The sequence below is a fragment of the Canis lupus genome, chromosome 5, assembly GCF_048164855.1.
Source record: "Canis lupus baileyi chromosome 5, mCanLup2.hap1, whole genome shotgun sequence".
Lineage (NCBI taxonomy): Eukaryota > Metazoa > Chordata > Mammalia > Carnivora > Canidae > Canis > Canis lupus.
In genome coordinates, this window is record NC_132842.1 from 2,101,813 (window position 1) to 2,124,848 (window position 23,036).

The window sequence follows — 23,036 nt, forward strand, 5'->3', positions numbered from 1 at the left end:
ATCATGCCTTGTATTAAGATCTTAACAAAAATGCAGCAATTTAGTATGTTTTCATGATAAAGGAAGAGAATAAAGATGGATGACATAACTATAAAGCAGACAGCAATCATTTTAGCTGTGCTTTCAGTAGATATTTGTTCTAATTAAGGATCTCAATTTTCTATGCTAATAGAGTATTGCACTGGCCACTAATTACAGATCTCCAATTAAGGATATAGATGTAGAAGGTTATTTGTGATGCTTCCATAAATATTTACAATCTTGGAGAATATGCAAAAATTAAAATATATATAAAATTACATTCAATGGATAATATTATAAAACACTTCTTCAGTGTAAAAAACATTTCTATTAAAGGAATGCTAACACAACTGTAAATAAAAGATCAAGTATACATTAGAACTTGGATCTGTAGAAATTTTCTATTTGAAGATACGAAGGGTCTTGCATTACACTGTGGATTATTTAGAAATTGAATTGAGGGATGCCTGGGTGGCTCAGCAGTTGAGCATCTGCCTTTGGCTCAGGGCGTAATCCTGGGGTCCAGGGATCGAGTCCCACATAGGGCTCCCTGAATGGAGCCTGCTTCTCCCTCTGCCTGTGTCTCTGCCTCTCTCTCTGTCTCTCATGAATAAACAAATAAAATCTTAAAGAAAAAAAAAAAAAAAAAAGAAAGAAAAGAAAGAAATTAAATTGAATAGACTATCTATCCCTCTAAGCCAACCATGACCAGGTCCATGCTTTCTGCCCTTCCTCTTGATACCAATGCCCCTCTCCTGGAGTGGAGAGGAAAGGGGAGTAACTTCTTGAATGGAGAGCATTGAGCCAGCTTCTGTATAGTGATGATGAAGATACGGCCCTTTGCTTTCTAACAACTTACAAGCTAGAGAGGTACATAGTGGCCACAAAATAAGTAGGATATAAGGAAACACAAAAATAGAAAAGCGTTCTAGGTTTTAAGAAAACTTTTAATTCTTTAAAAGGCTGGTAAATGCCCAAGAATCCACTTGTTTACAACAAAAGAAGAGAAAACAAGGTGAAGTAATACCAAATAAAAGGCCTTTAGGCAAATGTACTCATGAAAAATCATTAGAACTAGTCTTCAGTCACTTTAGAGCCTCTGTTCAAAACAGAATTATTAGCCATTTCTAAAATAGCTCAAGAATGGAACCTGATACGGAGATTAAACAATGAAAATTAATCTAATATTTACAAGTACCATCAAAGTCTGCAATAATCCTCGAAGTCATTCTTCAGATCCTTTAGATAAAGGTCTAGAACATAACTAAAACATCTACATGGGGTGCCTAGGGGGTTCAGTTGGTTAAGCACTGACTCTTGGTTTCAGCTCAGGTCTTGATCTCAGGGTTGTGGGGTCAAGCCCGAGGTTGGGCTCCACGGTCAGTGTGGAATCTGCTTCAGATTCTTCTCCATCCCGCTCTGCCCCTCCCCACTTCACTCTGTCTCTTTCTCTAATAAATAAAATCTTTAAAAATAAATAAAAGATAAACATCTACATAACTTTTAAGTCTTAAACAAAATATAAGGAAGGGAAGAGGGAAGCTTGAGGAAGGGAGAGTACATGTAAGACAGTGATGTTGCCTACTGTTTTCAGTATTCATAAATTGGATATAATTTTTCTAATCCAAATTTCACACTTACAGCATATCAATAATTATGAAAAGTTCTTTCAATTATGCAAAAGAGGTAAATATTAGGCTAATTTGTTCTTACAGATTATTTTTATTAAGCAAACTGAATTACATAACAATGACTAGAGTTCTATTTTTATAAACATTGCACCATTCGGCTTAACTAAGGTCTCAAAGACATACTTCTAATGAGGTGGTTTGCCCCGCTGTTCATTACTTTTCTTCCCTGTGTACTGAAATCAAAATGACCATCCTATGAATGCTTTTAGTACAGATGACCATTATCATACCCATAGTAACCTGATCAGGAAAGACAATACCTTCATACGGAAACTGATGGTAGTGTATTTTTTTCACTCTACAATATTAAAACATATGCATACTGCAACAGGCAGTAAAATGGCCCTGAAAGATGTCCACATCCTAATCTCTGGAACCTGCCACAGTAGCTTACATGGCAAAACAGCCTTTGTCAGTGTGATGAAGGTAAAGGCTTTGACTTGAGGAGATTATCCTGTATCACCAAGTGGGCCTAACATAATTGCATGAGTCCTTAACAATGGAAGAGAAGAGCAGAAGAAAACAGGAAGATCTGACTGAAAAAAAAGCAAGAATCAAAGAGATACAAGGTTGCTGATGCTGAAGATGGCATTAGGGACCACCAGCCAAGGGGAGCAGGTAGCCTCCAGTCACTGCCAAAGCAAGAAAATGGATTCTCTCCTAGAGCCTCCAGGGGACGCCCAACCCTAACAACCTTTGGGTTTTATTTTAGTATGATCCCCATGGCACTCTAACTTACAGCACTCTAATAAATTTGTTTTAAGCCACTAAGTTTGTGGGGATTTGTTATAGCAGGATTAGAAAACTAGCCCATATGTATAAACAGTCACATATACACACACAGAACTACATACAGCCTGCTCTTAAAACATGGGGGCAGAAAATTATATAGTAACTCCATGTAAGCTTCATGCCCCACTTTTGAAGACAAGAGGTGGCAAATTTTAGATGAGGAAGAGAAATGAAAATGGTGGACTGTAACTTTTCTGACTGAAGCAGAGACACAGATACAGGCTCATCCATATCACTGCCCACCCTGGCTCCCCCTTACTGCCTTGGAGTGGATGCATGACCTCTGAAGCTTTAACCATGCATCACAGACCCGTACTCAGCATTCGGGGCTTTTTCTTCCTAGGAATTTTGATTCATCAGTGACCTTGTTTACGCGTCCCATTCCCAAACCCCTTACTCTGGTTACAAAAGAATAGCTATTATCAAATATTAGTGTGTACTCATACATTTTTATGCAAGCTGATTGCCAGCTGGTTTTTGTTGTATTAAGTCATAAATCTTTATGCTGTAACATCTCTGCCAAGCAATGGAATACTGTTTTCCAACTCATTAACACAAATTCTATATTTAAAATAAATACTTCTCACGATGCTTTAAATAACAAATTAACTAATAGATCAGCCATGGAACAAAGTACATTCTTAAATCGATGATAGATTGAGTAAACTTGCCCTTTGATTACTGCTTTTTCCATATTGTGGTTGGTCTGAGGCCTCCTAGACTGATCCCATTGTAATTTTCCATCTGTAAACATGGTGATCGTCTTCATAAAATGATTTATTTTCCTGAAGTTACTCTTACACTCCTTCCATCACTAAATATCAGCCGTGTACATGTATATATGTACTCACACTAACATATGTATACATGTCAGTTTCTAATTATTACCAGGGTACCATTCTCTGAACAAAAAATGCTATTCTTTGATTAGGTGGAAATGACGACAGCACAGGCAACAAGATGTCACAAATGCTGCATTTCTCCTTCACTCCAAAAATGGTGGCTGCAGAAAATATAGGGTGAAGAAAGCATTCTACAACTATTAGAAAGAATACAAATTAAAAGGTGACCCATGCTGGAAACACACGGTATGAAAGTATTTAAGGAGAAGCACCATCAGTTTTTTGGATTTCTGAGACCAAAAAGGAGAAAAAGTAGATGAGGTAATGAAAGCATAATCGCCTTTTTGGAGTCATGAACATTCTAAACTAAAGTACCATTGATTGCCAGTATGAGGAAAATATTTAAAGGAAGATTCAAACATAAGATCTGGAAAGATCTGGAGGAAAAAAAATCTCTTTGTAAGAAGGCACGATCAACCCTTTCTCAACTCATGTGCACTTACACGCAGTGAGCCACACTAGCTGCACACACTGTAGCAACCAGATTTGTTACAAAGGAGAAAAACTATTTGCTAAAATGTAGGGAATGAATTGATCACTGAAAACTAATATATTACTAATCTCTAAATCAATATGGATGAATTTAGTAAATACAAAATAACATAACGAATTCACACACTGATTTACATGTAGGTTTTTTTCTTTGAAGTGTGGCCCTCACAGAGACTACTACCGGTGCATTCCAAGAAAAATCAGAAGGGGTTAAAAAATCCCAGGTGCATTTATCAAGCACCTTGTGCCTTTTGTGAAGCTTCTTCTCAGTCCTTCACTATTTGGGACTGACACAATGATTCTGAGAAATGAAGCCCATCTCCATCTGGGTATAGGAGCAAACACAACTGGGAATAAAAAGCCATTTCTGACATTAAAAGCAATGAGAGTGCAGCCCAGGTGGCTCAGCGGTTTAGCGCCGCCTTCAGCCCAAGGTCCTGATCCTAGAGACCCGGGATCGAGTCCCACGTCGGGCTCCCTGCATGGAGTCTGCTTCTCCCTCTGCCTGTGTCTCTGCCCCCCCCCCCGTGTGTGTGTGTGTGTGTGTGTGTGTGTGTCTCACGAATAAATAAAATCTTTTAAAAAATAAAAATAAATAAACGCAATGAGAAAATAAATAAGTAAACATGGTCTCAAGAAGTAAATAAGAGATCTATATCAAGTGCGGCAAGAAGAGAAGAAAAGATTTTATCTGCAGGCTTTCCTGCTGACAAAATAATACACAATATGGGTCCCTCTGTGACACGCGCTAACAGAAAAAGAACCTACATACCTGGTTAGAATGAGAAAATGAAAAAGAAGTCATGTTTACAATCTAATCTTGTCTACTAAAACATTTTCATACAATTATTTTCTCTATGTAGTATACTTCTTATTGCCATTTGGAAATGAGCTCCTTTGCTTTGATTTAAACTATACTTTCCAGGGCAGCCTGGGTGGCTCAGTGGTTTAGCGCTGCCTTTGCCCCAGGGCATGATCCTGGAGTCCTGGGATTCAGTCCCACATCAGCTTCCTGCATGGAGCCTGCTTCTCCCTCTGCCTGTGTCCCTGCCTCTCTCTCTCTGTCTCTCATGAATAAATAAATAAAATCTTTTAAAAATTTAAAAAAATAAAATAAACTATACTTCCCTAACATATTCATAGCTATTTTTACCTTTACAAATTTTAAGTGTAACTATTTCTGCATTTGATAAATAGATAATTAGGAAAATAAGGTATATTTCCACACAAAAGCAAGAGTACAAGGCAAGATCTCAGGGCCAAGTAAAATATAATAGCCAAGGGCAAAAAGAAGGAAGGAAGGAAGAAGTGTTCAGGCAGTGGGGAAACCTTTGAGGGAAAAACAAATCTGTAAGAAGTGTTCTCTTACAATTTAAGTAGGTTTTAATGGATACAGAGAGCTTCATGCAAGAGGGGTCCAATTCCACATGGTTTGGGTCCAATTTCAAAGGCAACTTCTGGTGAAGTGCCACACGTCCACATGTCGAAGGTGTGGAGATCCTGCCCAGCCAAGGCAGCACTGAAACCCCCTGCGGGCAAGCTTCTTCAGATGAAAACAGTCTGAGGATTGCTGGCTAACCACAGGCTAAAAGTCCACCTGATCACATGGGGCAGAGAATTTCTTAAAAAAAAATAATACTCCTCAGACTAATGGTCTGACAGTCACTATCATTAGGTGTAAAATATTTTCTTCCACATGTGTAGGGATTTGTTAAAAATTCAGTGTTTCACATAGATGTACCATTAAACAATGTAAGGAGAAAAAGTTTATTCTGCTTAAAGATATCTCAGAAATACTGATGCCAGGTAGAAAGTGCCAAGATGCTTTGACTCCAAGTCAGTGTTGGAAATGCCACAAAGAAACCAACAAAGGGAGCCTGAGATCCGGCAGAAGTTTGTACATTTTCAGGAGTAGCTCAGCTTGTCTTGAACCTGAAGCCCTGAGCCACTGCTAGGCCATAAGCACGGACTATATTAGTTTACTCGAGACCAAGGTTCCCAGTGGTCAAATAGGGGAAGTGAACCTGGACGTTCTCCAAGGGATGACTACAATTGTACGGAGACATAAAAATCTTTTTCAAATGTTCTTTACACAATGTCATATACTGACAGCCTGTAAGGGGAGAAGCCCCACACCTGCCTCAGTGTTCCTATACTCGATGGTAAAGTAAGCAGACAGCAAGGACAAAGAACACTGAGAAGACAACAAAGTTACTTTGGAGTGCTCCAACATAAAGACACAGATGAAATGTTTTAGCCCAGTGAAGCAAAGGATCACTTCTATTTTATTAGCGTTTTAAAACCTAATGTGTTCTGATGTGTGGAAAATATATTTTGTTCATTTTTTTACAGATGCAACATTTCACAAGTTTAAGATAATGTTACAACCAAAACTACCATACGTTGATTACCAGTTATTTAATTGGAAAATCGAAGGATAAAATAGGCCTCTCTGTGATCCCAAACATCAATGGAAAAAAGATTTTATTTATGGTATTTAAATGTAGTCCTCTGGAACAAACAAGGTGGTTCACAGACTGTGTGCCTGCTGCTGAACCACTGTCGCCTGACAGCCCATCTTATCTGCCAAATTGCTCATTAGGTTTGGCAATTTTCACCTGCGCCTCCAGTTTATATTTCAGCAGGGAATAAACATCAGTCTGCTTTTACCATCCTCTGCAAGTGAGCTCCAAACACCTCCTCAGTAGCACAGTCCCCACCTACCTGCAATCCTCCAAATACACTCACCTTGTCTACATACCATTATTTTTAAAATGTCAATTTGGCTTCCAGCTTTGGAAGCTAGCTTAGCTTAAATAAAGCAAAAATATGGGAGAGAATATGCAAAATAAGCCCCATATTACAAAACTAAGTGGGCTAACAATTCACTTATTTTTTAATACAAGAAAAAGGACACACAAACAATCTGAATTTAATTTTAAAAATGCTTATTTTAGGGAATAGTTCTGAGTGTGGCACAGGTGACAAGACAGCAGTGAAGATGATTCCTCTTCCAATTGGTTCTGACCCATCCAACCTTTATTATAGGCCTGAAAGGAGAATACTCCAATTTATAAATAAACAATAGAGGTAACGTGGCAACCAGAACAAAGAGGTAGCTGAGAGTAGTACTCAGCTCTCAGCCTGTGCCTGCTTCCACTGATCCCTTCCTATGAGCACTCTGACATTCAGAGGCAGATCAATACACAAAAAAATACAAAAGAGATACTTTGTGGGCAAAAAGCAACAAAGATATAAAACAAAATGTCTGAAACCCCATAAAACAACTTCTGATGGAATACTGTTTTTCATTTTGCAGAAGTAAAATATTCACCACCAACCCTGCAATTAGCTAGAAAATTACAATAATTACAGCAATTTTGTATCCCATCTCCAATCCAATTAATAGATATATGACCTTGTCAACATGCAATAATCAGATTGCATCTACAACAAAACTGGATGAGTTTTTATATGCTGAATAGAACTTGCACAGTAAGAAGGTAATTATTTGAAATACTGAGAATACCATTTGTATGCCATGCTCCACTTCACAAGTTAAAAGGAAATATAATAGGAATATTATTTCTATTTTTCAATATATATTTAAATCAAATCTAGAAAATAGTATTCTAGTACCAGTTAATGTTAAGAGAACAGAGCTCTAAATCAAAGAACTTGGATCTCTTAGCAAGGCAAAATCAAGCTGTATATGCTTAGGTATGAAAACAAATTAAGAGATTAATTAACAAATTAACAAGAAAGGGGAGTGGGTGCTAATTTTAGGAAACAATCCTCCTGTAACATTACTATCTCTTTTAGTTCTAAAAGTTAGGAAGGCAGTAAAACCTTACCAATCAAACAGCACTATTTCAACAGAATTTTGCCAGGATTAGATAAAAACTAACCGTAAAATTAACACAGCTTAGAAATGTTAAAAATGTTAAAAGACTTAAAACATAGTAAACATACATAGAATCTAATAAATCAAATACTTTCTCAACATTCCTATAGCAATACTATTTCCAGAAATTTTACAATTACTAGGGCATGATGCCAGTTCCAAAGGAATCTTCAGTCTGGATATTTTAAAAATTATAGATTTCTGAGGTGAAAAGGAATCCAGCCACCAGTCTAAAATCAGGCTACCTTGGAACGTCTGACCTCTACAAATAAGGTCCTTGAAAATTAAAAAACAAAGAAAAAAAAATCACCAAGTGAAAAAAATCACTAGACTTGAACTCAATGATTAATTTGCATAGGAAATCTGTGCCCCTGAGCACATTTGGTCTCTAAGCCTGGATTTGTGGACACTGAAAAAAGAGAGAGTAAAAAATGTATCCCAGAATTGTGAGGTTAAGAGAAAACAGTTCAATCTGACTCTGTATTGAAGAGACACAGTGTGTCCTAATCAAGAATGTATGTCCCATCAGGACACCTGGCTGGCTTAGTCAATGGAGCACAGGATTCCTGATCTCAGGGTTGTGAGTTCAAGCCCCATGTTGGGTATAGAGATTACCTAAAAATAAAATCTCTTAAAAATTAAGAAAAAAAAAAGAATATATGTTCTATTTGCTTGGGTTCCATAACCACTCAATCCTTTAAGACATCCTTTATCACCATTACCATCCTATAGTCTTCTGTTATCTGTGCTTATCATGTGCCCATCACTGTATTCAGACTTTATTTCTTTTATAAGATTTTACTTATTTATTTGAGAGAGAGCAAGCACAAGCACTGTGAGCAGCAGAGGGAGAAGCAGACTCTCCACTGAGCAAGGTGCCTGATGTGGGGCTCCATCTTGGGACCCCAGGATCATAACATGACCTGAAGGCAGATGCCTAACTGACTGAGCCACCCATGCACCCTGTATTAGGACTTTAAAGACCTCATTACTACTCACAACAATCCTGAGGTAGGTACTTAGACATTAAGGAATTGAGGCTGAGAGAGACTACTGGTCTTACCCAAATGCCCAAAATGACGTGACACTGCCTGTAGTCTTTCTAAATCATGAATATACTACTCTGTACTGCTAGGAAAGGAGTCTTTGCATAGCAAGCTCATGTTAAAAGCATAAAGTTGAATATACTACCACTCAAACTTATCAAAAGTCTGGATTTAAAAAAAAAAAAAAAAAAACAGGAAAGACGATTTGTCCAGGTTACCTGATATGTGGTTATCTCTAAATCGAAGCTTGCTTTTGCTTGAGAGGATGGAAAGACCATCCAAGGGATGTCAGTACACCAAAAATTGGGGGGATTTGATGTCAAGATCTTCACATTCAATTTACATCTCTCCCTAAAATGGCTCTACTATCTTTAAAACAAAGGAGTCAAGGTGAAATGCTGGCTCTTCTTATCCATTTCTCCCTAATAAACAGTAGCTAAGGGCTGATATTTATCCAGGAGGCAGAGGAGGCCCAATACCTGAGGCTCACAGTGCTTTTAGAGGCCAAATGTTTGATTTTTTTTTATTTTAACATTTTATTTATTTATTTACAAAGACAGAGAGCATGTAAGCAGGGGAAGGGGCAGAGGGAGAGAGAGAGAGAATTTTGAGCAGACTCCCTGCTAAGCTCAGAGCCCCATGCAGGGTTGGATCTCATGACCCTGAGATCATGACTTGAGCCAAAAACCAAGAGTTGGATGCTTTACCAGCTACACCACCCAGGTGCCCCTTAATTTCTTTTAAAATCAAAAGAAAAACAAAATGAACTTTGAGAGTTAAAGAAAATGTTTTAATTTTTTCCTCATATAAAAATGATACTTTTAGGGCATATTAAAACTATGAAATTTTAAAGTTATATGAACTTTGAGCAGCTTTTCTACCTCACAAGATGGGGGGAGGAACAAAACAAAACAACCCCCCACATACACACATTTTTAAAATTACAAAATAAAAAAATAAGCATCACTTATCCCAAATCTCAACAATTAATGAGATACACCACTGCACATAAAAACTTCCAGCATGGAGTGCCTGGGTGGCTCAGCTGGTTAAGTACCCAACTCTTGGTTTGGCTTAGGTCATGATCTCAGTCAGTGTCACAAGACAGAGCCCCATGTGGGGCTCTATGCTCAGCATTGAGTCTGCCTGAAACTCATATTCTCTCTCAAAATAAATAAATAAATAATCTTTTTTTAATAAGCAAACAAACAAACCCCCAGGGTACCAAACGAAGGGACATTTCAAAAATAATGACCTTGATGTTAAGAAAGTAAATGACTCAGGCTAACCAATCCTTTTGCCACTCAACTAGTTTCTAGTTCATTCCTTTCAACAAAATGAAAGGAAGACATAAGTCAGTTGTCTTTCCACTGATACATCAATAAAAATAATTTGATGAAGGATCACTAACTGATTTTTGGTGCTTAATTTGGAGAAAGATTGAAGAATTGATGGTATAGCACTGTAACAAACTCTGGCTACACCCTCCTACTCGCTTCCATGAACAAAATTTGTCAGATAACAATTTCCTATTCTATAAAAATTTATTTTTTTCTACACTTGGTATACTAATTGAGGAGAAAACGCCATTTAAAGGATACATTTATAATTAAAATAATTTCTGGGGTGCCTGGGTAGCTCAGTCGATTTTAGTTCTGGTCCCAATTTCAGGGTCGTGAAATGGAGTGCCCAGCATGGAGCCTGATTAAGAGATTCTCTCTCTCTACCCTCACCCTCCATCGGCCCCTCCCCCATCCCAGTCACACATACTCTCTCTCAAAAAATAAATAAATAAAAATGAACAACAGCCATTTTATACGTAAAAATGAAAATCTAACCTACAGTCTGCAGAAACCAACCTAATGAGCCAATCCGCTACCTAGAGGAATCAGTCCAGGAAATCAGACTATCTGTAGCAACCAGTTCAGGAACCCAAGCAATAACCTCTGCTATGGCACAAACTAGCTAGGACCTGATTAATAATTGACAGCTTCTCTAATCTTTGAGTCTGCTTTCAACTTAGGAACAGCAGAAAAAGCCAAACATGCACCCTTAACCAATCACAAAGGATATTCTGCTTCTTGGTAGCCGACCTACAGTTACTCTATGCCAACAGCTACCAGTCAGGGCACATCTAAGGCCTCCCCTTTGTTTTACTATAAAGCCTTCCTACTTCTCTTCCTGCCAAATACAAGTGATGTTAGCTGAGTCCCCTGCTATGGCAAGCTCTGAATACACACCCTTGCTACGGCAAGCTCTAAATAAATAGTTTGTTCTCATTTGGATGTTCTCATTTATTTCCACGTTAACAGGCAAATTTTTTTACATTGCATATTTATGCTACTTTGATCAATTAGGTACTAATAATGACCCACCAGTATATTTGCATTTTATGTGGATGTATTTTCTTTGTTTCAGAGAAACTTGAAAAGATGGCCAATAAAAGATATTCAGGCCTAAAAATACATTAGGTTAAAACTCGGAGTTCGGGATCCCTGGGTGGCGCAGCGGTTTGGCACCTGCCTTTGGCCCAGGGCGCGATCCTGGAGACCCGGGATCGGATCCCACGTCGGGCTCCCGGTGCATGGAGCCTGCTTCTCCCTCTGCCTGTGTCTCTGCCTCTCTCTCTCTCTCTCTCTCTCTCTCTGTGACTATCATAAATAAATAAAAATTAAAAAAAAAAAACTCGGAGTTCTATTAAATGAAACAAAGCTCAAGAGAAACAGGAATTAAGTAAACTTTGAAAAGTGTTAAATAAGTGCCTCATGTATGTACTTCCTTTAAACACACACACACATACACACAAACCTTTCTTAAGACATACACACAAACCTTTCTTAAGAGTAATTTTAAACACATATAAAAATAGAATAGTATACTGAATCCCCACATAGCCACTCAGCTACCCATTCCCCAATCCCAGCCTGTCGACTTTGAAGCAAATTCCAGATATATCATATCCAACCATAACTATTTCATTATGTATTACAAAAAGATAAAGACTTTTTAGAAAATAATTTCAGGGATCCCTGTGTGGCGCAATGGTTTGGCGCCTGCCTTTGGCCCAGGGCGCGATCCTGGAGACCCGGGATCGAATCCCACGTCGGGCTCCCGGTGCATGGAGCCTGCTTCTCCCTCTGCCTGTGTCTCTGCCTCTCTCTTTCTCTCTCTCTCTCTCTCTCTCTGTGACTATCATAAATAAATAAAGAAAAAATATTTAAAAAAAAGAAAATAATTTCAATAACAAGCAAACCTAAAAAGAAATAAATAATTTCTTAATATCAAATAATCAGTGGTCAACTCACCAATCAGATATGACTACTATTCTTTTGTTGCTGTTTCATTTAAATCAGGATTCAAACAAGATTCACAAATTACAAGTGGATGTTATATCTCTTAAGTCTCTATTAATCTGTGTTTCCTCTCCTCTTGTTTCCCCTACCTTGTGCTTGACCTCTGGGTCGAACCTGAGTCATTTGTCTTGTATCGTTTCCCACCATCTTGATGCCTTAATCAGGTGCTCATAGTATCCCCTATCTTTACCAATTTACTCATCGTGTATCACAATGCTTGGCCCAGCATACTCCAACCCTGTATTATGTCTGAATCAGTGGTATTAAAATAGTATGAAAAACCATCTTAATAGATAGGGGACTCGTATATAATGGGTAACTTTTACATAGTCACCAAACCCTGTATTTGGTAAATGCTTACCATAAACTTACCCAATGGCTGCCAAAGCCATAAAATCTAAATAAACTTAGCATATAAAAATCAGAACTAGAAAGTAGTATTTACATATTCTCCCACTGATGGCTACAACACAGTGCTTCAAATATAAATTCCTTTGCTCAATAAAAACAAGGTAAAAGAGATATTTTGTGTTGACAACAGCATTTAAATTTTAACACACAGGACCAGCCAAATGTGGGTGGTGGTTCAGTCAGTTAAATGTTGATGCATCTAGAGCAAAAGACACAAAGTGATGAAATTCAAATTCTTAACATAAAGATAGCATTACCTTTCCTGTAACACTTTGTTAAGGTGCAGCTAAATTAAAGGTGCATCCTTTATAAAACACAAATTAAAAACTAGTATAATAACACGCCAAAAAAAGCTCTGTATTTATTTATATACAATAAGAGTATAACTTTTCACATAAGAACACTACTTGCCAAATACCAGGTACCTGAACACCTGTACTATTATTTAATTAAAACTTACTTTAAATCACATTTAGGCAATCCACATTTTATAAAGGAGTTTATTCAAAGAAGATAATTATTAAAGCATGGGCTAACTGAGCTGTATACAATAAAGTAATTAGTGTACCACTTACATACTACCTTGCATACCAGATGGTACGCACCTCACGTTTTGAAAAACATTACCCAAAGTAACTCCAAGATAAGATTTTTAAAAGAGCATATGCATATATAATCAAATACTATTTCTACAAAATTGGTCTAAAATATGTTTGTATATGTGTATAATCAAACCTAATTTTATAAGAATAAACTATATTCAGGGCACTAGGTGGTTCAGTCACTTAAGTGCCTGCCTTCAGCTGGTACTGGGATCTAACCCTGAGTTGGGCTCCCAGCTCAGTGGAAAGTCTGCTTCTCCCTCTCCCTCTGCCCTCCTCCCTGTTCATGTTCTCTCTTTCTCTCTCTCTCTTTCTCTCTCTCTCTCTCTCTCTAACAAAATATTAAAAGTAAATAAATAAACCATATTCTAAATACTATCTAACTATTCTATATGGGACTTTGTATATTATTATAGACTATTGTTTATATTATTACCTATTGTATATGAAGATCTACTGCTATCAGTAAAATCACATTCAACTTGAAAGACTGCAATGTTTCTAAATAGGTTTGACTAAAAGATAAATGATTTTTGACTCACAGTTTTCTTGAAATGGATCTTCTTATTCTTAAACACTGCTCAATTATAAGATTAGACAATTACAAACACAATTGTAAACACTATATTTTTAGCAAAAGCTCTTCACTCTTCCGTAAACCTGCCAGTAACGGCTGACAGAATTCTTCAGGCAAGTGTCCTAGAACTTGAGTACTTGATGAACCCAGATTTCTAGGCTTCTGTATTTTCTCTCCTTTTGATGGTATCCTAATCGCAGCTTTCCAGATCTCTGATGGTAATTCTGGCTGAGGTCTCTTCATCACCTTCTCTTCAGATAAAGTTCAAGTAATGGTTGTATCCAAGTTGATTATCAATCAGATACGCTATGTTTTGGTTCAGTGTGAAGGCCTTTGACTTACTATTTGATCTAGCATTCAGATGAAAAACACGGCAAGAAAAACCAGGGAATGTAACTTTACCTATTATCCTTAGTTACCTTTAGTGAGCAATTAAAAGTCTACTAGTCTAAAGTAAAGTAAGCCCAGTATATTAAAATGTGAAGAATCTTGCCTACCTCTCCAGCAAAAGACATTTGCACAGGTTCTAAACTTAATCAATTTTTGATAAAAACAGATAATGAATTCCATTCACGGGAGCATGGCTGGATAACAAGAGTTGGCATTCCTGTAAATTAAGATGAAACATGCAGAGAAGAAAGAGCTTTCACTTACTTGCACGAAGAACTGAAGGTGTGACCTCAATTTCACTTGTAGCTTGATAAGGCTGAAAGGCTGAAACATTGTTGGTGCCAAGCTCACTGCCAAATATCTCTGGACTCTGGGTACCTGTGGAGCTGGCACTGGTGCCATCACCTCCATGATGTGGATCTTGCTCATCAAACACTGCTACCAGCTAGAAAGGAAAGGTAAATTTGCATTTATAAACAAAGCCATTTAAAATTGCTATAAAAAAATAAAAAATAAAATAAAATAAAATTGCTATCAAACAGATGAATTACTGAACTTTACCTCTGAAGCTAAGAATACACTAGACATTAACGAATTGAATTTAAATAAAATTAAATTAAAAATAAAGTGAAAAAATAAAATTGCTACCAAAAAGTTACACTGTATTTGACATAAATCTACAGAGGAAAAATACTGACATTTAAGCAATCAGGAATATTATGTCTAAGGAAGCAAAAATTCAAAGAAATAGTCTTCCCCTGAGTTTTGATGCTTTACTTTTATATTTCCAAGTTGTACATTTCATATCCAAAATTCTAATGGTGAAAAATAATAAAATGGTTTTCTATAACAGAACACTAAGGGAGTCAGGGTAGATTTAAATCTTTTTGTAGGGACGCCTGGGTGGCTCAGTGGTTGAATATCTGCCTTTGGCTCAGGGCATGATTCTGGGATACGGGATCGAGTCCCACATTGGGATCCTTATGGGGAGCCTGCTTCTTCTGCCTACGTCTCTGCTTCTTTCTTTGTGTCTTTCATGAATAAATAAATAAAATGTCTTAAAAATAAATAAATAAATCTTTTTGTAAGTGACATATTAAGTGGAAAAGAAAATGCATTTCTGTATATATTGCATATATATGATCTATAGCATCACATATACAACAAAAGACTTAAGGTACCTTTCACATAGGAGGAAGGAGTATTAAAAATTATACACATCTACCCATTTATGCATAAGAAATATAAGAAGGATAAAAGATACGGTTGTCTCCCAGGATTGTAAGAACAGGATTGGAAAAAAAAAAAAAAGGGGGAGGTTGGCGGGGAAGAAAAGAATTAAATAATTTTGGAAAACTATGTTCACTGTTTAATGTAAGGCTATAGACAAAAAGAACTTTCACATAAATTTGTTTCTCACAAGTGTATAGTTTAGAAATCCTCACACTACTATACATATACACATACACAGAGACACACCCCAGGAATCAATGAAAAAGAAAAATATTTTGGATACTGAGAGTCTAAATTCTTATTACCAGAAACATAAGTTACAAATAAGGAAAAAAACTGTGATACTAGATTAAAATTAGAGGCATCAATATGAACATGTGTTTTTTTTATAAGTGGGTAGGTAGGTAGACAGATAAAAAGGGATGTATGAATGTTAATGAATATATGATTCTTAGCTCTCCCCACTGAGAGGTCCTAGAAGCAACCGCACACAGTATGAAGGAATGCAAGTGCTCAGATCTTGGGTTTCTGATACCATTTTCCAATAAATGAAGTAGCACTCCTTAGAAGAATGATTAATTCCAGAGGTGGGGCAGAGAAAATATATGATGGGCTTGGAACACCTGTAATGCCAAACAAAAACCAAAGAGTACTCAAAACTGAAAGAGGCACATCAAAGGGAATCAGGTGCCAACCAGAAGGAACTCCCAATGGCCAAAGTTGTGACAACTCATTAACAAGTAAATAACTATACAACTGGATTTTAGTCTAAAAACAAACAAATATTTTGAGTCCATAATGATACAAATCAATAATTGAAGAAATAATTAAAAGTGGAAATGGATAGCTCTTTCATACTGTAGCATTCCCATTAATAAAAAGAGAAGGGGGGATCCTTGGGTGGCTCAGCGGTTTGGCGCCTGCCTTTGGCCCAGGGCAGGATCCTGGAGTCCTGGGATTGAGTCCGACATCAGGCTCCCGGCATGGAGCCTACTTCTCCCTCCTCCTGTGTCACTGCCTCTCTCTCTCTCTCTCTCTCTCTCTCTACCATAAATAAATAAATAAATCTTTTTAAAAAAAGAGAGAGAGAAGGAACGATGGAAACAGAAGTCATTACCAAGCAATCTCCACAGTACTAACTGCTGTAGGCAAGACCACCAATGGAAGCTAAAAATTACTGGTGAAAATATGACGAGAAACAGGGTATTTGCATATCTCAAAGTATCTCCCCACAAAATATTTTTTAATTAAAAAGAGAAAAATGGTGTCTTTACAGGGGAAAAACTTGGCAGAAACTACTTTACCAAGGTTAACATTACCAGTAATGAGTCATATCACCCTCTGAAAAAAATGCATGGAGAACAAAAAATTACTTCTGTGGTATTCCTGCTAAAAATGTGTATCTTTAATCTAACCACGAGAAAACATGAGACAAATCCAAATCAAGGGACATCCTATAAAATAACTCACATTCTTTAAAAATATTAAAGTCATGAAAGCAAAAGAAAGGCTGATGAAATGTGTAAATTAGAAGAGACAGAGGAGAAACAACTGCATGCAATGTGAAATTCTTGCCTGGATCCTGGACTAAAAAAAGGACATTGGTGGAAAAGAGGCAGAATTCAAATGATGTAGATTAGTTAACGGTATTGACTCAATGTTACTAGTTTCCTATCTTTGATAATTGTCCCAGAGTTATGTCAGATTCTACATTAGAAGTGGATGAAGGGAATGTGGAAATAGTCTCTGCTAGTTTTGCAACCTTTCTCAAGTATAAAATTATCTCAAAATTAGAACTTCATATTAGCATTACAAAATACCATGAGAATTAAAATCCAATCTATTTTTTCTTATACCTAAACCATGGCAGCACTTTAAAATCTCCGAGTAATAAAGTTTAAGGGACAGCCCACCTTAATCATTCACACTACAACCCGCTGCCTAGTAAACTAAGCTTGGCATTCCAAGGAAGCAGAAACATGTCTAACCCAAAAACACCCACTCCTACCTTCCTCCCATCTAAGCATTTCCAATACTAATAGTCCTATCAGTTAAAGGACGGTATGATAAATTTACAGAACATGAGAAGTATTTATAATTACAATCCTCATTTTGTAGACAGTTTTGTCATTTTGAACAAATGTTATTTCCATATATTGCCAATCAACTCATAAGACAAGAGAGAAAACCATCATAAATTCATAGAGACATGAAGACAAACAAGAAGCTCAGAACCGTGTTGTGGCATCATATATAATTAGCTGATTAAACAACATGGAGGGAAGTTAAGTAGTAAGAAGAAATTAAAGTAGGATCACTCAACCTTATAATAAGCAACATAAGTAGGAAAAGAAATCCTTAGCAGTTATAAAAAACAGAAAGGTGTTTGCATGTACACACAGAAGCTTCCATATACAGAAATAAAAATCAGTCTGTTTATCTGACATTGACTGGCAAGAATCTCCCAGAATTATTAACACAGACATTCTGCTAGATCAGGGGTCAGCAAACTTCTGATGGGTCCAAATAGTAAATGTCTTTGGAGCTGTGCAATCCTTGCAGCTTCTGTCACGACTATTCTACTCTGCCACTGTAGCACAAAAATAGCCAGTGGCAATATACAAATAAATGAGCATAACTAAGTTTAAATAAAACTTTATTTACAAGCAGGCAATGGACCAAATTTGGCCCATAGGCCAACATCTAATAATCCTGCCCCCTGAATGCTCATCCATCCAGGAACATCCAATTGGCAATTTTCAATTTGGGAAATGAAACTAAAGGTCAAGGTGCCCTGGTAACCCTGATAAACTATCAATATCCATCTCAAGCTCTTCACTGAGATTTTGAATTTCCACACTTGATTTTAATATCATCAGACTTCTCACAAGGTGCATGGCTTAATATGCATTTTGAAGATACTAAGTTCTGACATTCGGTGTTTAATTGGAAGCAAATGAAATTCAAGTTTTGTTATTAGCTTTTTACAATGGGGTGTTCTCTCAAGAATCTAGTCCTTTCTGCAAAATGAGAATGGAGATTGCAAATTACAAAGAACAAGTATTTAAATGCCACACATGGAAGAACTTACACATGTATATTAGTTTCAATAATTATCTCCAGCATTTTTTAGAAAATACAAGTATTATGAAATCTGGACTGTGTCACGAACAAATGCTGTTTGAATTTCAGTGGCAGAATCACAGTTGGTGATTTGCAATATGCCAATAACATACAATTTCCACAGCTTTCTTTTAAACCAAAATTTAAGTGTCAGGTGCAGATATGAAGTAATTTTGTGTTAAATTGGGAAGGGTATATAATTTTAGAAAATCTACTCTACAAGAATGCACATAGTAACACAGCAAAAGAAAAACAGACCTTCACAAAAAAAAAAAAAATCACATATTAAAAATCTCTATCATGCCCTTCAAAAATAAAGGAAATGTCTGCTTTTAAATTTGTGAAACATGACTCATATTCATATTTTAACAGATGGAATCTTCTCCGCTGTCCATGAAGTAGATCATCTTTGAAAGTTCATTTTTACTTTCAATAGTTATGACTTAATCTCTCTTCTGATCCATTCATACAACAAATCTCCATGAGAACAGGCATGCTGAACTTAGGATAACACCCACAATTTAGGATAAACCCACATTCAAATAAACTCCAAACTTGGCCATACATTCCTCACCCACATCAGGACAAATCATATTAACTCTTTGAAACATATTCTTTTCTTTAAGCTGTTTTTAAAACAGCACATGCAAACACTTATAAACCACTGGGATAATAGGTAGCCCCTTTCATGGGTAAAATTATGTGCTGAGAGCCCAGAGCTGTATGTAGCAAAGCATCTAAGAACATAGGATTCAGAATCAAACAGCTCTCCATCCAAAAATAGCTCTGATCTTACTCTGTCAATGGGTGTTGGTAAATCCACTGGCCTCTCTACCATGTCTCAGCCTTACAGTCCTCATCGTAAAACAGTGAATGGTGGCTGTGGTAGGCAGAATCAAAGACCCACAAGGGGTCTATGCCCAAACCCCAAGACCCGTGGATGTTAACCTTCCATGGCAAAAGGAATTTAAAACTATGACTCAGATTAAAGACCTTACACTAGAGAGATTATCCTGAATTATCCTGGGGGAGGGGGCATCTAATTACACAAATCTGGAAAAGTGGAGAACCTTTCCCAACTGTGGTCAGGGAGAATTTGACAATGGTTAGAGATGCTACATTGCTGGCTTTGAAAATGAAGAAAGGAAGTCATGAGCCAAGGAATGTAAGGGGCCTCTGGAAAGCAAAGAAATGGATTCTGTCCTAGAACCTCCAGAAAGGAACATAGCTCTGCTTCCACCTTGATTTGAGCCCAGTGAGGCTCCTGTCAGACTTGTATCTACAGAACTGTAAATTAACAAATCTGTGAGACTTTAAGCCATGAATTTGTAGTAACTTGTTATGGCACTAGTAGGCACTAATAGAGCAGCACTGCCTACCCTCCTAGAGCTGCTGTGACAAAGAGATAAGATATATGCTTTCAGAACCCAAGTGCACATTTACCATTAGCTATTATTAAGTTACATTGTGCTGGGTGACACACACTTTTGTAAATTTGAGGACCAGTTTCAAGAGTAACTGAAGACTGAGGCCAAAACTCTTCCACACACCAAGGATAAGGGGAGGCGGGGGGGGGGGGGGGGGGGAGAGGTGCAGGGTGGGGAACAAGAAGAGGAAAGGAGAAGTCTTGACAGGGGCATCTGAGTGGCTCAGTCGGTTAAGCAGCCAACTCTTAATTTCAGCTCAAGTCATAATCTAAAGGTCCTGGGATCAAATCCAGATCAGGTTCATCCCAGGACTCCCAAGATCATGACCTGAGCCGAAGTCAGACACTTAACTGACTGAGCCACCCAGGCAACCCAATAAATAAATCTTTACCAAAAAAAAGGAAAGGAAAGGAAAAGAAAGGAAACAAAAAAACGAAACGAAAAGGAAAAAGAAAAGCCCTGCTAGAAAACTGAACATCACAATAACCACAAAATGAACTTCTCTTGCAGGGGTTTTACATCCTCTCCTTAACTCCTCACACAAAAATGGAGCAGACTTTATATTTCATTTCAGAAAAAAGAAAACTAAGACTCCAAGATTAATATGACCAGAATTTAACTATAAGTAAGTACAGAATGAATCTGAGTACTAGAAATCAAATCTATCCAACTTCAAAGATCCTTTTTCTCCCAAACCTCCTACCTCTGGAACATCTAACATATTGACAGCGCAAGCCCTGGGAAGCTGCACACTATAATCATCTATGAGTCTTTGAATAGGATTCTGTTCATTCTTGATTAACTAAAGGTAATAATCCACCTTACCAAATTAACATAACTTTAACACCAAGACCTAAAATTTTCTGAACATATCTGAGGGAAACCAAGATAATTTTAAATAATTCTATTCTGGTGATAGCATCACTCAGTCTTAATCAGAAGAGTTTTTTAAAATAATCAAAAGATCTTGGAGATTCTGTCTTCATAAAGGAAAATGGCAGGTGACTTAAGTAGTTGTCTGAGTGAGACCTGAAGACCCTCTAGCTCAGACCCCACACAGCTTCAGAAGCCATGGCATGGCCACAGCCCTTGAATCATCTTCTCTGTTGATTTCTTTCCTACACAGGCTGGACACATCCAGAGGAAGCTTATTATAATGGGTCTCAAGAATGTCCTCTGCATGCTCAACATTAATATACCAAACTGTTTGAAATAAAGACTTGTAATTCTTTAGAAAGGCAGCCCTCTTGGTAGCCCTGGAGAAGGTCCAAAGCATGTGGAAAAATACTAAAAGCCACAAGGAACTTAAAGATGCTTGGGAGACTCTCTTCACCTATGGAACATAAGTGGCCTCAGTGAGTAAGCTAGACTCCACTGAATCAATTGGTTTATAAAATCAAAACAAAATCAGCAAGAAACACAAAAGAGATAATGCACTTGATTGTGCCTTCAGTGGGGAGTTATTTGTGTTTGCCACATTTCTTAACGTGCTTCCTGACACAATAGGATGATGATGATGATGATGATGATGATGATGATGATAATGATGCCCTGAAATAATGAGGGCATCATGCAACACATACCTCTGAGCAATGGCAGGAAGATTTCATGGGCAAATGTGCCTCAAAGAATAAATGAGACAAAAAGAAAATGCAGTGTAAATGTGAGGGCTACAGCACAGTACAATAAGTTTCTAAAAACTAGTAAGAAAAATCAAGTGGTTAAAGGCACATGTATTTTATGACTGAAGGGATACTGTTCCAAAACATATGACTCTAAACTCTCATGTTCCATAACTGCCTATTTTCCCTCACAGGTCAATCTGTGAATTTCTACAGTTAGGATCACACATACCAGTAACTTCACTTTTTCCTCCCTTTCACTCAGGGATGTACTTTTTAAAACATGTTAAAGTACATCAAGCACATGGGTTCCTGAATTCATCCATTTCTTAAAAAAAAAACAAGGAACAAAAACCTTTCATTTACAGTTGTCTCCCATAAAGCATACTTAACAATCTACAGCATATCTATAAAAGGAAAATTAACAGGTAGTACCATGATTACATGGGTTAGCATAGTGTGTAATCTACACGTAAGAAGGGAATCTAATGAGATTATTTAAAGATTTTATTTATTTATTCATGAAAGACACGGGGGGGGGGGGGGGGGCAGAAGCAGGCTCCACGCAGGAAGCCCGATGTGGAACTCGATCCCAGAACTCTGGGATCATGCGCTGAGCCAAAGGCAGATGCCCAACCGCTGAGCCACCCAGGCATCCCGAGATAAATATTTAATAGTGCCATTTCAAACAACATATCATGTAGAGGAGGGCAAGACATGCCCAGTGCTACCTGAACAACCAAGGAGACCAACACCATCACACACCCCTACCTATCAATAGTCAAAGGTCACCTGTCTCACAAGAGCTAATAGCATCCTTTAAGAAAATGACAGATACCTAAAAAGGTATTATGCTTCATCTGGAAATCACAGTGAAACATATTCAGCTAGGACACTCCCCAGCTTACATTTCCAAGCTGGGATTTAATTCTGCTGTCCCTTGGGATGATACACTCGATCACCCACTGAGCCTTCAAACTAATTAGATTCCCAATTTAAGAATAATGTTCAACTAACAGCCTTCAGTATATCAACTACAAACCACAATGAAAATATGCAAATACCATAGCCATAAGCTAGCTGACCCACTTGTCAGATATAATGTAAACCCTCTTCCTCCCATCCCCATCACCAAGTGTCACTGTTCCATTTGTACCCCTCCATAAAGTTACAATTACATTACACTACTGTTTAAGTGTTAACAAAAAGTATGATTGCACGGTAAGATAGAGCAAAATAACTCTGATATTGGCTAATCACACATAGATAGGCTGACTCCAAATTGGAGGAAGTGGCATTTCTTATGATGTTTATCATGAACACACACAGCTTTCTCTCAAAGAGATGACAGTAGTTAAAATTGGGAAAGAAGCAATGTGATCCTCGGAATCAAATGTAATGATATAATAACTATTATATAGACATGGGGAAAACTACTGAATTAATCTGT

At 37.4% G+C, this 23,036-nt stretch overlaps 1 protein-coding gene across 31 annotated transcripts in view; it reads right to left on the reverse strand.

Moving 5' to 3' along the window:
- The window catches only part of PARD3 (par-3 family cell polarity regulator), a 649,441-nt gene that overhangs the window by 368,631 nt on the left and 257,774 nt on the right, over positions 1-23,036 (reverse strand). For all 31 annotated transcript variants that reach the window (XR_012030741.1, XM_072825188.1, XM_072825191.1 and 28 more), the window contains one exon: positions 14,446-14,626. Coding sequence is in view for 28 of the 31 variants with exons in the window: in XM_072825188.1 (XP_072681289.1) it covers positions 14,446-14,626 (181 nt within the window). In the remaining 3 variants the exon portion in view is untranslated. The remainder of the gene's footprint in view (positions 1-14,445; positions 14,627-23,036) is intronic.